This window comes from Delphinapterus leucas, chromosome 17, assembly GCF_059928025.1.
Source record: "Delphinapterus leucas isolate spDelLeu-1000000601 "Yukka" chromosome 17, BTC_Dleu_Yukka2, whole genome shotgun sequence".
NCBI classification, from domain to species: domain Eukaryota; kingdom Metazoa; phylum Chordata; class Mammalia; order Artiodactyla; family Monodontidae; genus Delphinapterus; species Delphinapterus leucas.
Window position 1 is genome coordinate 4,270,375 of NC_143145.1, and position 14,767 is coordinate 4,285,141.

General features: G+C 50.3%; 1 protein-coding gene across 1 annotated transcript in view; it reads left to right on the top strand.

The window, feature by feature from the left end:
• The window catches only part of COL22A1 (collagen type XXII alpha 1 chain), a 233,432-nt gene that overhangs the window by 68,791 nt on the left and 149,874 nt on the right, over positions 1 to 14,767 (top strand). Inside the window, exon 11 of the mRNA XM_022555244.2 lies at positions 2,296 to 2,334. Within this exon, the coding sequence (XP_022410952.1) occupies positions 2,296 to 2,334 (39 nt within the window). The remainder of the gene's footprint in view (positions 1 to 2,295; positions 2,335 to 14,767) is intronic.

Here is a 14,767-nt window from a genome sequence, read left to right on the forward strand (position 1 = left end):
TGCGTCAGTGCACATAACAGGGGTACCCGGAGCGGAGAGAAAGGAGCAGAAAAAGTGTTCAGAGAGATCACGGCTGAAGACATCCCGAATTTGATGAAGAGCAGTAATCTGCATGTTCAGGAAGCCTCAGGAAGTCCAACCAAGAAAAACAAAAGGAGGTCCATCCTTAGAAAAATCATGGTAAAAAACGCTAACAGACAAAGCAAAAACATCAAAAGCAGAAAAAGAAAAATGATTCCTGATGTACAAGGAAAACCCAATAAGATTATCAGCTGACTCGTCACCGAAAATAATTGAGGCCAGAATGCAGTGGAGTGACAAGTGCAAAGTAATAATTATGACAGTGCATCACTGGGTATTTAACAAATATTTGTAACAACAGTAGCACAAAAATGGGGAAGAAGGAATAGATCACGTAGGAGTATGTTTCTAAGTCTCACTGGAAGTAAGTTAGTGTAAATCTTAAGTAGATCCTGATAAGTTAAGATGTATATGGTAAACCTCAAGCAACCTCCAAGAAAATAATTCAAAACTATATGGTGAAAATATCCTTAAAGAGGTTAAAATGTTGCACTAAAAAGAACTCATGTAATGCAAAAAAGAGCAGTAAAGGAGGAATAAAGGAACAGAAGTCAGGAGACACAGAAAACAAAAAGTTAAATGGCATATGTAAATCTACCTACATCAAAAATAGCATTGTCTGTAAATGTATTAAACAAACCAATTGAACAGCAGAGATTTTCAGCCTGGACATAAAAACAAGATCCAACTGTATTGTGTCTACAGGAGACACACTTTAGATTTAAATGTATAAATAGGTTGAAAGTAAAAGGATGGACAATACACGTTCTACAAATAGAAAACATTAGAAATTGGAGTGACTGTAACAATATCAGACAAAGGCTTTAAAAAAGTTAATAGAAATAAAGAGGAACACTTTATAATGATAAAAGTGTCGATCCTCTAAAAATATGTCACAATTATAAACATATGTGCACCTAACAACAGAGCCCCCAGATATATGAAGCAAACATTGAGAATTGAAGTGAGAGACTTAACACCCCACTTTAATAATGTGTAGAACAACTAGACATGTGGAGAAATCGTAACTCATACGTTGCTGGTGTAAAATGCTGCAGCTGCTTTTGAAAAACAGTCTGGTGGTCCTTAAAGGGTTAAACACAGAATTATATAACCCAGCAATTCCACTCCTAGGTGTATAACCGAAAGAAATGAAAACACGTGTTCATACAAAAACTTGTTCATGGATGTTCACAGCAGCCTTATTCATAATAACGGAAAAGTAGAAGGAACCTAAATGTTCATCACGTGTTGAATGGCTAAATAAAATGTGTGTCATAGCCATGCAGTGGCATAGTATTCTGCAATAAAATGAGGTATTGCTACATGCTGCAAGGTGGGTGAACCTTGACAGCACTTTGCTAAGAAAACACGGGCTATGAAGCCAGTCATAAAAGCCCACATGTATGATTTCATATATATAAAACGTCTAGAATAGGTGAACTTATAGAAACAGAAAACTGAAGATTAATGTTTGCCCGGAGCAGGGGATGGGGGAAGAAGGGGAGTGACCACAATGGGTTTGGGGTTCTTTTGGGATGATGAAAACATTCTAAAGTTGATTGTGGTGGTGGTGCACCACCACATTTAGTATATTTAGTAAATGTACTAAGAAGCCATTGAGTTGTACACTTTATTTTTAGTTAATTAATTAATTTCTTTATTTTTGGCCACGTTGGGTCTTCGTTGCTGTGTGCGGGCTTTCTCTAGTTGCGGCGAGCAGGGGCTACTGTTCGTTGCTGTGTGCGGGCTTCTCATTGCAGCGGCTTCTCTTGTTATGGAGCGCGGGCTCTAGGCGCGCGGGCTTCTGTAGTCGCGGCTCGCGGGCTTAGTTGCTCCGTGGCATGCGGGATCTTCCCGGACCAGGGCTCGAACCCTCGTCCCCTTCATTGGCAGGCGGATTGTTAACCACTGCGCCACCAGGGAAGCCCTACACTTTAAATAGGTGAATTATGTGCTCTGTAGATTATATCTCAATAAAGCTGATGTGGAAGAAAGAATAGTACCATAATACTGAGTTGTTGGAAAAATTAAATGAGATAAAACTCACGAGAATCTACCCTCAGTAAATGATAGTGTCTTTTAGAGGCTCCTTGGCAGGGCTTATGAGAAAGCAGCCCACCATTTTGAATCCCAGGGCACATCTGCCATGTGTGATGTCATGCCGTGGAGATGCTTCGTAGAAAACCTTTGCCTTCTGCTTTGCTTTTCCAGGGCAGAGGACCTTTTGTCCACGGAGAAAAGGGCGAAAAGGTAAGCACCTCCCTGCTGTCTCATTCCTCCAGGGGCTGTGGATGTGGCCCGGGAACAGGATGGGGCACTTGGGTTTGGGAGAGTTGTGTGCTGCCGTGGTGCTGCCTGGTAAGAATTTGGGTGGGAGGGGAAGAGGTTTCCTGGGCTGAGTGCCTCAGTGTGTGAAGTGGGAGGGAAGGGCTTGTTTAGGACGGGGATGGTTCACAGTGCTTAGAGCAGAGGGTACTTAATGGCGCTCATGGAAATTGGGATGCAGAGCTGCAGATGTGGTTTGAGGATCAACATACAGGGCATTCAATATCAAAATGTGTTCAGGCTTTGTTTGCAGTGATGGGAAGGCCTTTGGACGGTCTGTGCGTGATCAGACATGCTGAGAAGGTTCAAATAGCAGGTGCCGATAGACGTGAGAGCGGGGCAGACCAGAGGAACTTGGGGAATAGTCGGGAGATTGTTGCAGAAGCACGAAGGCAAGATGATGAGGGACAGAGTCATGGGTGGCAGTAGGACTAGACAGGCAGAGGAATGGAGGCCTATTCACATTCTCCCTGGATACGAATGTTGCACCTTCTTTAACCGTCATCAGTCGTGATGATGATGTACAAGGTCGACAGATCCTGGGAAAGAGGGGATTCCTTCTAAAGAGGAAAGCTTTCTTAAGGTGTCAGCCTAGAAGGAGAAATAAAAAGCAGTCACTAAAAATGCCATTTTCCACTCACACCAGCGATTAAAAATACATTTCCCAGGAGAGGCAGCCACAGTACTTTGTAACATACATTTATGTTGGTTATTTTGCCGGAGTCTAGGCAATTGTAGACTCAGAATGCAGGGCATTGGACCTCGGAAGGATATCGTTACTCAGAGGGGGGCTCACCTCAACCCCTTGCATGGGGCTGATGGTATAAAGCAGGTGCCGCTCTGTCAGGTTACTATGGAAACAGAGCTTTCATGTGCCCAGCTCGTTCCCTCCGTGTAGCACCTTTTATTTAGTCCGTTCATGTCGAGAGATTTACTCTAAGGAGATAAATCAAGGCTGTGCACAAGTACATACCCACCCGTTTCGTAATTACAGCGTGGTTTATAAGGCAGCCTGGAGACAACTGTAATGCCCTGCAGTGGGCAAAAGGTAACGTGAGTCGTTGCACAGCTAAGTAATGCGTGGCGCTTAGAGACACAAAGTCACATTTAGAAGGACAATTAACGACCCCGCAAATGAAGATAGCATTTTGTTCATTTTTAATTGAAACACATTGCAAAATATCTGTACAGTATGACCCCAGTTGTGTTTATGTGTGTGTGTGAGACTCAGAGAGGGAGGCTGATTCTGGGGGCAAACCCCCATTGTTAACCACTGGTTGTCTGTGGGTGGCAAAGCCGTGAGAGTATTTATTTTTTCCCTTACTTTTCTTTGTGTCTTCATTTATTCCACAATGAACTTCTCTTTTTTAACCTGTGTTAAAAGCACAGGCACACACACGCACACGTAATAACTACTGCACGGGAATACGGAGCCATTTGAGAGACAGTGTGACACACAGTGTAACACGAGCTTTACACCAGGCAGACCTGGGTCAGTCGAGGCTGTTCCCAAGCTCTGCCATCAGCGTCCGGGTCTCCCGCTGCCTACAGCAGGACTGGCGGCACCATCTTCCTCGATTCCTGTGTGGTCTCAAAGCACAGCACCTGGAACCTAGGCACTCAGGTTTGATGGTTGCCATCATGTTCGGTTCCTAAGAGCCCAGAACCCAGGCACAGGGTATTAACAGGACACCCACATGTTCCTCGGGTTCAGGACTGGGGCTGCCAGAGCCCTTGAAGTCAGGGCGCTCAGCCTGGGTTGTGCTTCCCAGGCAAGACCAACGTGCAGCTCCTGGGCCGACTTGTCCTCTGAGTGATGTGCTGTCCTTTTCATGTGCTGGCGCCACCAGGAGAAACTGACAGGCCCCCTTTCTCCCATGAGCAGCAGCTGCATCTCTGCCCTGTCTGTTCTGGTTGAGCTCAGGACAGGCAGCCTTCTGCTTCTGGAGGCACCTCCCCGGTGCCCCAAAGCCCAGGCTGCAGCGCTACGCTCAGGACCTGAAGCTGCCGGGCCACAGTCCCAGCCGGGAGACCTCCCCACACATCCGGTGCCGGCAGAAGAGACGCGTAGCTGAATAGACTCCGGCACTCCTGGCTCTGTCTTCAGTTGACATTCTCTTGCAGTTGGGCATTTTTAGCAAAGTCTGAGTCTAGATTCTTCCACATCTGAGCTATGTGATTCAGGATGAGTCACCTCCGTCTCTGGGTCTCTGCTCCCACATCTGTAGAAACGAAGGGGTGGGATGTGATGATGCATAAGGGACCTTGCAGGTGGCAGTTCTGAGACTGGGTCATCAGCCCACCCCCAGCCTGAGTCCCTGGGGCTGTCTTCCATAACTTGGAGTCTCTGCTTCCCCTCCAAGGATGCAGCGAGGCCAGGGAGAGTCAAGGGGACAACAGGATCCACAGAAAGGAGAAGACCACTGGTGACTCATGCACCTGGACAGAGCTTTTTTGCTTGAATATTCTCTCGAAAGCAATCGCAGAGTACCAAGGGGATCGGATGGACTGGAGCCTGATGTGTCCACAGCCCGTGACTGTGTCCAGTCATGTTACGCTGAAGCTTGCTGTGGTTTTTTGGGTTTTTTTAATTTTTGGTGAAGTAATCAGCCACTGTGACGATGTGCGTTGACCTGTCTGAGGGCCAGGCGCCGCGCATACTGTGTCCATGCTTCAGTGTCTCACTATTAAGACAGTGCTTCGAGGAAGTCACAGCTGTGCCCTTTTCACAGATGAGAGAACATAGCTTAGAGGTCAGGTGACCTGCCCAAGGTCACAGTTAGTAAGATGGCTAGAAAACACAATCACTCGTGAAGGGAAGCTGGAAGGCTGATTCAATTACCCCTTTTTCTGCAGCTGAGGAAACTGAGGCTCAGAGAAGGTGAGTGGCTGGCCCAGTGTCACACAGCTGGAACACTGCCGGAGCTCTTGGCCTCCTGACTTTCCCAGCGCCCCCCACCAAATGCCCAGGACCACTGTGTGGTGCTTTGTTCCTGGGCTGCCTCTGCCCCTCGTTTTGGAAGCCAGCCTTCTCTCTGGTTCCCGTTCCACCCCACGTTCACCACGGGTTCTTGGGACAAAGCTCCCTCAGTGTTTTAATACGTATGAAATCGGGCTCAGGGAAAGGGGGAAGCAGGCTTTTAGGGGCTGCCTGAAAAGATCTGCGCGTAGCCCAGGTGTTGGGGGCACGGAAGGAGAGAAAGATAGGCATGGACCCTCCTTCACAGCGTCTGGAAGACAGCTGGCACTAAATAAATGCTTGCCTAGTAAGTGAATGGATGGATGGAGTGTGGACCTTCGTCATCCAGGACCAAGAGCCAGTAGAATGGTCACAGACTCTGCAGTCAGAAAGGTTCAGCTTCACATTCCGGCTCCCCTTCATGTGGAGCCTCAGGTTCCTTTTCTGTAAGAGTGAGAAGGGGAATGATAATAGTTCCTACCACGTGAGGTTGCTGGGAAGATTAACCCAGGGCCCCACGTCGCAAGCCCGCATAATGGGTGATGCCGCTGTTCTCGCCCCCCCCCCCCCGTCGTCATTGGCAACGCTGCCTTGTTGAGGAGGGTAAGAGAGGGCGGCTGGGTGATGCCGCTGTTCTTGCCCCCCCCCCGTCGTCATTGGCAACGCTGCCTTGTTGAGGAGGGTAAGAGAGGGCGGCTGGGTGATGCCGCTGTTCCCGCCCCCCCCCCCCCCGTCGTCATTGGCAACGCTGTCTTGTTGAGGAGGGTAAGAGAGGGCGGCTGCAGCGTGGTGTGGACCAGTGCTGATGGGCTGGTTTGGGGGGAGTCAGGGGGAGCAGGGAGGGGTGATGACTACGTGCCCTTCCCACCCTTGGTCCTTCCATGTTGACAAAATAAATTAATAAGCAGAGTGAAGATGTTGGTGTAAGGTTTCCTACGGCTGGACACTGAGTCTTTTCCATGGAGATGTGGTCCATGAGCCCCGCGGTAGAAAAAAATTCAGAAAAAACAAGGCCAAAGTGCGTGGTGTCCAGTGAGCTTCCTTTTGCATCCCGAGGGTCCTTCCGCTCTGGGGGACCAGAGCCTTCAGGGGAGGAACCCCACAGAGAGGCTGCATTGTCGTCCCTTCCTGGACCCACAGCGCCCTCTGGTGTCTGGAAGCCAGAGCGTCGCTCCAGTTTTCCTCTGCAGGGGTGCATGTGATGCTGGGGAGGTAGATCTCTGCCCTTTGGGAGCGTTCCTCTTTCCCTTAGGAATCTAGCACCTGGGGGGACGAGGACAAAGAGAGCTTTCGTTTTGTGCTCAGATGTGGGCTCAGGTGATGGAAAGAAAGCAGGTTCGGGGAGTTGGGCAGACCTGGTTTGGATCCCAGCTCTGCAGTGGCTGGGTGAGCATTGGGTGGTGTCTCTCTGAGCCTCAGTTTCCTCATCTGTAAAGTGGGGCCATTGATGCCCACCCCTTAGGGCTGTTTTGGGGCTTATAGGAGGTTGGCAGTGCCTGTGACAGCACCTGGCTTAGTCCCTGGCACGTGGTAGTTCATGTAAAAATCTGTCCCTTGTCTTTATTCCTTTCTTTTGTCTGCTAGAAGCTGTTGCTAAAGTCCATAAAAGAGTGACAGATGTGCTTCTTCAGTAAACAGCGTTCAAGCACCTAGTACGTGGGAGAGTGGTGGGTTCACAGAGCTGTAAAACATGGCCTGGGCCTCCCCCAGAGGCTCACTCACCAGTTCAGCGGAGGAGACATGCACACACATTCTGGTCACGTGGTTGTCTAATCATGAGTGTTTCTTCTTCTTCCTGGTCCTTAATCGAGTCTGTTGTGCCACCTCCATCCTCCACCCTGTTACACACTCAGAGGGTGACGACGCTATCAGGAGACCCTGCCTGGGACACCGGTCACGTCAGCACTGCACCTTGAGGGTTTCCCAGGATACCCGGTATTGTACTGCTGGGGCTGCTTAGAGAATGAAACTAAAAAATATCTAGGAAATTCTTGTAAGCACGGTTCCAATGAAGGGAAAAACAGAAACAAAACGACCTCAAGCTGACTCTGTTCTTTATAAGTACACTTAACGGTGACCAGCCGCAGCAAAGAATGGAAACAACCTGATGGAAAATTGCATTTCTTCAAGTGAAAATTAGGAAGCCCTTATATATGTAGATGTGCACGCAACATGGCGTCAATGAAATGGTAGAATAGGAAGCCACATGCACTCCCACACAAAAGGCGTGTGCAGCGAGAAGAGCCAGTGCACTGGGGAGTGGGATTTGGGCTATTTCTTGCCTTGTTAATTGCTCTTTATGTTGCTATAACATTAGTACTTTTGCAAAACATAAACATTTAACTAACAACCAGAGCTTGAACCTAATATGATGAAAAAATAAAAAATAATAGTATATTTACAGCTGTTCATGCGTGAAATCCAGAAGCAGTATTATTTTGGAGGGAAGAGCCCTCTCTCCCAGCGTGGGGCGTTTGCCGAACCCTGCGTGCTGTGACGGCTGGTCCCAGATGACAGAACATGGCAGCGGCTGAGGGTCAGGCTTTGGGAACCTGGCACTGCCCCTGTCCTGCTGTGTGACCTTGGAAAGGTCATTGCAGTTCTTGGTGCCTGTTTTCTCATGTGTACACTGAAGATAATAGTAACAGTAATAGGCTCTTGTAAGATTGAAGTGAGGGTTAAGTGATTGCATCCACGGAAAGAACTTAGCAGAGCACCTGGCAGATCAGAAAGCATTAGCGGGAATCAGGTCTAAGCCACCTGGGCACTGGATTCTCTGAGCATGATGGTCAGTTCGGACACATTATCTACGTTAGTCCAAACAGAGCGACAGACTCAGTACTTTCACTTAGAAGCCCGGGGACGGTGTTCTTTCCCCCAGGGCCTGGGGCTGTGCAATGAGAGCCCGGATATCTGCAGCCATGCGGTGAGCCAGGTGGGGTAGGGCAAAGGTGACACACACACAGGTTGGGCCCAGCGTGGACCCTTGTAGATGACGTCGCAGAGCGGAGTCCAGGCTCACCTAAGCCAGCATCGCCCACTGCTCAGATACACAGGGCAATGCATTTCCTACCAGGGCTCTTTGTTTTCTTTATGAGCAGCTGCTGGTATTAATATTTTAATTAGAGTTGGGATAGGATGTAGAAGGCAGCTCTCAGGCAGAGACCAGCCTAGACCTGGTGCTGAGGAGACTCCACTGCCCCCCGTTTCCCTCGAGTGGAGAGTAACAGAGGACAGAGCAGGGAAAGGGCTTGCAGCCCCTCATCAAGTCTGGCTCACACCTTGTAGATGGTGGGGGCCCTTGGGAGCCACAGGGGATGGAATTGTGGCAAAGTGTCCCGTAAAGCCACGCTTGGGTCAGCAACTGTGTACTCAGCGCTTGGTAGCGGCGGGGGAAAGAAACCAAAACAACCACCACCAAAAAGTCCTTTCTTCAGCATTTTCACAGAAATCCGTATGGCAGTAAATAAAATTTTGTATGGATTTTGTGCTCGGATTTCACAGTGCGGTGCCCCAGAAAAACTATGCGAGCAAATAGAAGGAACTCAGCTAAATTTTATTGGGCTGGTTGACTCAGTAGCAGACAGAATTTTAGGTCACGCAGACATCGCTTCCTTGTCTTTTATGGCTTTCTTCCATTTTTATCGGGACCATAAACCTGACGGGGAAAGAGGAATCTGAGCCAGACATATAGCAGAGGCTGTTCTGACTCCCTGGGATGCTGCCTCTAGAAGCTTCAGCCAAATGTCCTGCAGCGTATGCTGGAGCCGAGTGCAGGTCATCACAGGGGAAGCCCTTATGGGTTGGTTCACCATGAAGTTAAATAAGGTGCCGATTGGGAAACCGAGGAAAGAGGCCACGGCCATCTTGATGGAACTAAGGAGGGTTGTTAGAAGGCCAGGTTCAGAGCTGTCACCTGAGGTGGGCTGGTCCCCAGGTCTGAGAAAAGTAGGTTCCCCACATGCTTATTCCAAACCAGGCCCCTGAGAAGCCCAGTGCCTCCTGTTCTCTGATGATTTGAAATTGGACAAAGCAGTCTCCCCCGCATTGCTGTGGACCTGAAGATCCAGCCTCTCAGGAAAGGCAGTGGCTTGAGGAGCACTGGGGACTCGTGTGCCCAGGGGTGGGCAGGGCGCCTGGGGCTCCTCAGCTCCAGGTGGCTTCCTTTGGCGCATTCTCGCTGTCCTATTTGAAACGTGCAAATGCACGTGAATTTGCGTTTGATTTTAAACGCTGCTGTGGTCACACCGTTCCCTACAGACCCCTGCGCAGCCGCTCTGTGTTACGTGGAGGATCAAGCCCCCTGCCTGTTGGCCCCAAGTGACCCTCCCCCGTCTCCATCTCCTGCCAATTCTGGGTCCATCTCTGGGTCCACGTTTCCACCTCCCCGGCATTGATTCCTCCTCCTTGCACGTCCACCGCTCCCTTCTGTGGAATCCTGGAGATGCTTCTGATGCAGTAACCTTCGGGGTGTCAAGCACGGAGCCAGATGGTTCCACAGGCATTGTCTTACTCAGGCCTCCCAGTGAGGGCAGGTGGAGGGTATCACCATCATCATGTCATGGAAAAGGGCGCTGAGACTCAGGAAGATGCTCCTACACATCGATGTTTTCACTGTAGAAGCTATAGAGAGAGGGCGAAGTAGTTTATAGTGAGCTCTGGTTTGTTCAGAAGTGTAACACCTACCCAGTTTAGGTCTAGTCCTGTGCTGGAGGGCTGGAGAAGGACAGCAGAATGATGGACGTGAACTTTGGAGTAGGATTAATCCAGCCGTCTGCACCGAGAGTCAAGGCGGGTGGAGGGGTGGAGGGTGAAGAGTGTCTAGAAAAATATCTGCGTCTCTGCAGAGCTCGTAGGGCAGAGAGGTGGGTGGCAGTGACGCTGCCGCTCACATGGTCCTGACCAGCCCGCGGCCTGAGGTCTGAGCTGGCTGAGAGCCCTTCCTGTGAAGCAGCGGCGCAGTGCATGTCCCACTTCATGGGACAGTCAGACCTGCTCTCACAGTGACATTTCTCTGATCTCAACGTGACAGACACACCTTGTGCCATCCACAGTGTGAAAGACTGAGTCCCTCCCACCTGAGTCAGTTCTTTCTTTGGTGTCTTTCAACGGCAGGCTGTACTTGAAATTGAGAGATGAGAGGATGTTGTGGAGGTGATGGACTGTCCAGGTGGGTGGGGAGTGAAGTGCGGGGTCTGCTACATCCGGATTTTCTTCCCAGTGCCTCCTTTCCAGAGCAGTGGCCAAGAAACGCCCTCAGAAAGCGCGAGGTGCTTCTGCATAGCACGGGGTTCTGGTGTAGGTGGGACGTGTGCCGTTGCAGGGGATGATGGACACGCTTACTTCGCAGATTCTGTCCGAAGGGATGGGTGGGGCGTTAACACTGGCAGCCATGGAGAATTCAGTGGCCAGCACTTGGTGATTTTGTCCGCAACAGTCGAGTGACTTTGTCTCAAAGAAGATGCCTTGTGGTGGAAAGAATCATGACATCAGCCTTTTATTGACCACTTGATATCTGCCAGCTGTTCACTTTATGAGTGTCAGCCTCCTGCAGCTCCTTGAAGGAGTCTGGAGCATGTGCCCAAGGGTACAGAGTGGTGGGTGAGGGGCTGAGGCTGTGTCTGTCCCACCCTACACCCCCATTCCTAACCACTGCACTGGCCAGTGCCGGCTCCCTGCCCTCCCCCAAAAAGGATGCTTTTATCGGAGAATTCTTGACCCTCAAAACCCATGTACCTTGTAGGAATCGGCTTATTTTATGCGCTGACTACATCATAGAGCCTCTGAGCCGTAAAGTATAAATGATATGTGTGTGCTTGTATGTGTGAAACCTCTAAGATGAATTTATGCCATTTGCCGCCGGCTCTGGGTCTCATTCTTTTTTCACAGCTGGCTTAATCCGCGCCCCCGACTCCTATTCTTAGCCTGTTCCTTAATGTGTATTATTCATGGTTATCGACTTGGATAACTGTGGTCGAGTGCCTTCTATTTTTATCATAATTAAAGGGTTTAGGGGAAAATAGGTTCAGCTGCCTATGTGCCCTCAAATAGCCTTGTAGGTTGGGGCAAAATGCTGGGAGTTAGAATAAAGATGCCGCAGACCCTGTCCGTGGTGCTGAAGGACACGTTGAGGAAGTTTTGAGTTCACGGGTTCTCACGGCCCCAGGCAGCGCTGGAATAGGAAAGTCTGCACTTTTTCCAGACCCGTCTGACACTCAGGCTCTTGGCAAGTTTCATGGCCCAGCCACAGGGCCAAGGGCTTCATACAGGAGGAGAGAGCATTTATGGGAGGGTAAATGCTGGACTGCTAGGCAGCTGGGCTGGGAGGGCAGGGGAGGCCAAGGGCATGCACCCTAGACACCGATCGGCTGGACTCAGATCCCAGCTCGGCCACTTAGCAGCTGTGGACACTGGGCAAGTCAGTTACTCAACCGCTGCAACCCGTGCTTTACCTCACCTATAAATTGGCGACTATAATTCTACTGGTCTCAGAGGGTTACAACGAGGATGAAATGAACTAATGAAAATAAATGACTTAACATTTGTAAAAAGTGCTCATAAATGTTAAGTATAATTACCGTGATACCAGCATAGTTTTCCACCTTTTACACCAAGTGACATCTTCTGCATCCTCTGCATCAATGAGGTCTTATCCCCGGGGCCGGCTGACAGCTGGGAAATGTCAGTGTTCCCTGCTTCCCCCAAGGAGGACTTCTGTAACTTCTGTACTGAATCTCTGTGTTTCCATGTCGTAAACTCTGAAACGTAGGTAGCAGTTGCATCTCCCTGTGGAATTGTTGTGAGGACGGGTCGAGTGCACTGATGAGGGTAAACAGCTCAGAACCTGGCAGGTCGTGAATATATAGCGAAGACTGGCCGCCAGCAGCACGTCTGTAATATCCCCTTAATGTTTTCTTTAGTATACCGTTAATTTTCCTGCTGGTTCTGCCATTAGCGCTAACGATAGCGATGCTAGTTGGTGTCTAGTTGTCACTCTGTATTGCAGAAGTCACTTGCATCTGTACTGGTTGCCTCTTTCAACCTCGCTTGAGTTTCAAAATAGCCAGATAGAGGGACAGGCAGGCAGGGAATTCACCCCTGCTGGGTGGGTGTGGAAATAGAGGCTGAGAAATCTCCGGCCGCAGCTGCCCTGCCCTTACAGGGACAGTTGGACCCCAGAAAGCACCCCATTGACTGCCACTTGTCCTGAGGAAGTGGCCACCGCAGAACACCCTGGGCCCTTGATGTTGAACAGTCCTTCCTCGTGTGAAAATACCCAGACTGTTCGCCTGCTTTGTGTCCAGCCAAGGAGAGTCAGACATTCCCTAAGACCAACGAGAAAGTCTCTCCGCTTCGGAAATCCCACCTAAGTACGAGGCTTGCCAATCAGAGACTGTCTCCGTCTTTCTTCTTCTTACTCAATAACTAACTCCCTTTTAACACTTTTGAACCCCTGCTGATGGCAGCCTGGTCCCCTGGACGCACGTGGGTGAAGGACTCAGTTTTGCCCCTGAGGAGGTGCAGGGGCCCCGCACGCGCCCCAGGGGCAGGTCTGGCGGGCAAGGACACGGTGCAGAACCGCCATTCACGGAGCAAGTTTAAGGCTTCAAGACAACCTGCCGTGAAGGAGCCTGTTTAACTTGATTTAACTGCAGTTCACAAGCTTATCTGACCCAAGAACTCGGCAATCTTCCTCCCACCCCGTCACACATTAACTACAAATCAAACGGGTATCGTGCAGACCAGCTTTGGAAATGTTACACGAACCCCCGCGGAGACACTTCATACTTAAGCAAGCTCCACAGTGTCTGTAGTTGTTTCCTTTTTTACAGAAAGTGAGACCGAGATTCTGAGATCAAGTAATTTGTCCAAACTGGCCCACCCTCCTCTAAGGGACGGTTGCAGGAGCACGAGGGTTGCATTCAGCCTGCCAAGTCCCTGAAGTCCCGCCCCCCAGGCTGCCTTGTCTGCGATGTCCCCTCTGGAAGGTTCCACTCACGTTAACTGATCTCCTTAGTCTCCAGGACTAGACCCTCCTGGCCCCGAGCTTAAGAACCAGACACCACTTCCCAGCAGATCAGTGTTTCGTGGGAGCACAGGCGCCCTGTAGGCACCATTAAATTGCTAGGTGACAGCAGGAGAGGGTACCTCGTGTGGCCGCGAGTACAGCGTGCCGGGGGTAGAGGTGTCCCCCCAGCAGGGGTGTGCTTTACTGCCCCAGCCCCCCCTCATCCTCCCAGCGACCCTGCTGGTGTCACCCTCCACACTTGGACGAGGGGCGAGCGCCACACAACCTTTCAGAGTGGCTGCCTTTGGGGTCATGCAGCTAGAAAGGTGCAGAGCTGGGCCAGAGATGTCTCTCTGTCTGGTTTTCTCTCCAATATCACAGCAACTTAGAATGTTGAGACTATGGAAGGCACTTTGTAGAAGTTTTAAAAGTGTGTGTGTGTGTGTGTGTGTGTGTGTGCATACATACACGGTTGCATCTTAATTTATAGATAAAAACTAGAAATATATAATGTGTGTTGTGTCTTTCAGAAAATAAGACCTGTCTTGAGGGCTTATTAGGAGTACTAAATAACACAATATATGAAGACACCCTACAGGGTCCAGCCCTTAGTGTTTTCTAAATATACTTATAGATTCACCAGTTCAGTCATTCGTTGAATGTCCAACATCGTCATTTCACAGATGGAAAAGCCCAGAAAGAGGCACTGACTTGCTCCGTGTCCCACGGGAAACTGATGGGGAGGGGGCAGCTGGGGTGAAGGTCTTGGCGGAAGCCTTTGATTTGAATCATGTGGTGTGGGAGCTGGACAGGAGCGGAGGGCTCCTGGATTTCCCTGTTTTTGAGTTGCCCCCCGTCCATCTCCAGGAGGCACGGTTGGGAGGGTCGAGCAGGTCCCCACAGCTGCTCCATGAGCGTGCCCGTCACATGCTTCTGCACAGTTCATTAGAATGGAGTTTGCCCCAGCTTAAGAAACATTTTTAACACCTGGTCTAGCCCAGTGGTTCTCAACTGGTGTGAGTTTTACCTCCCAGGGGACGTTTGGTGATACCTGGAGGCATTTTGGGTTGTCACACCTGGGGAGTGCTACTGGACATCCTGCAACACCCAGGGCAGCCTCCCCACCCCCGAACAAAGAATCATCAGCCCAGTGCTGATGGGGCCCAGGTCAAGAACGCTGCTCCGGCCTGGTGCTGTGCTGACATGTGTGACCCCGGTCCTGGAGGGGGGTCAGCCACACGGCGAGTTAGGGGAGGGCGGGGCAGGGGCGTCTCACTCCCACTGTCGGGTGCATATGCGCCCCCTGGGGGATCTTGTTAAACATGGGCCCTGATACAGTAGGCCTCCGGCGAAGCCTGAGAATCTGCATTTCTCACCCTCTCCCAGGAGGC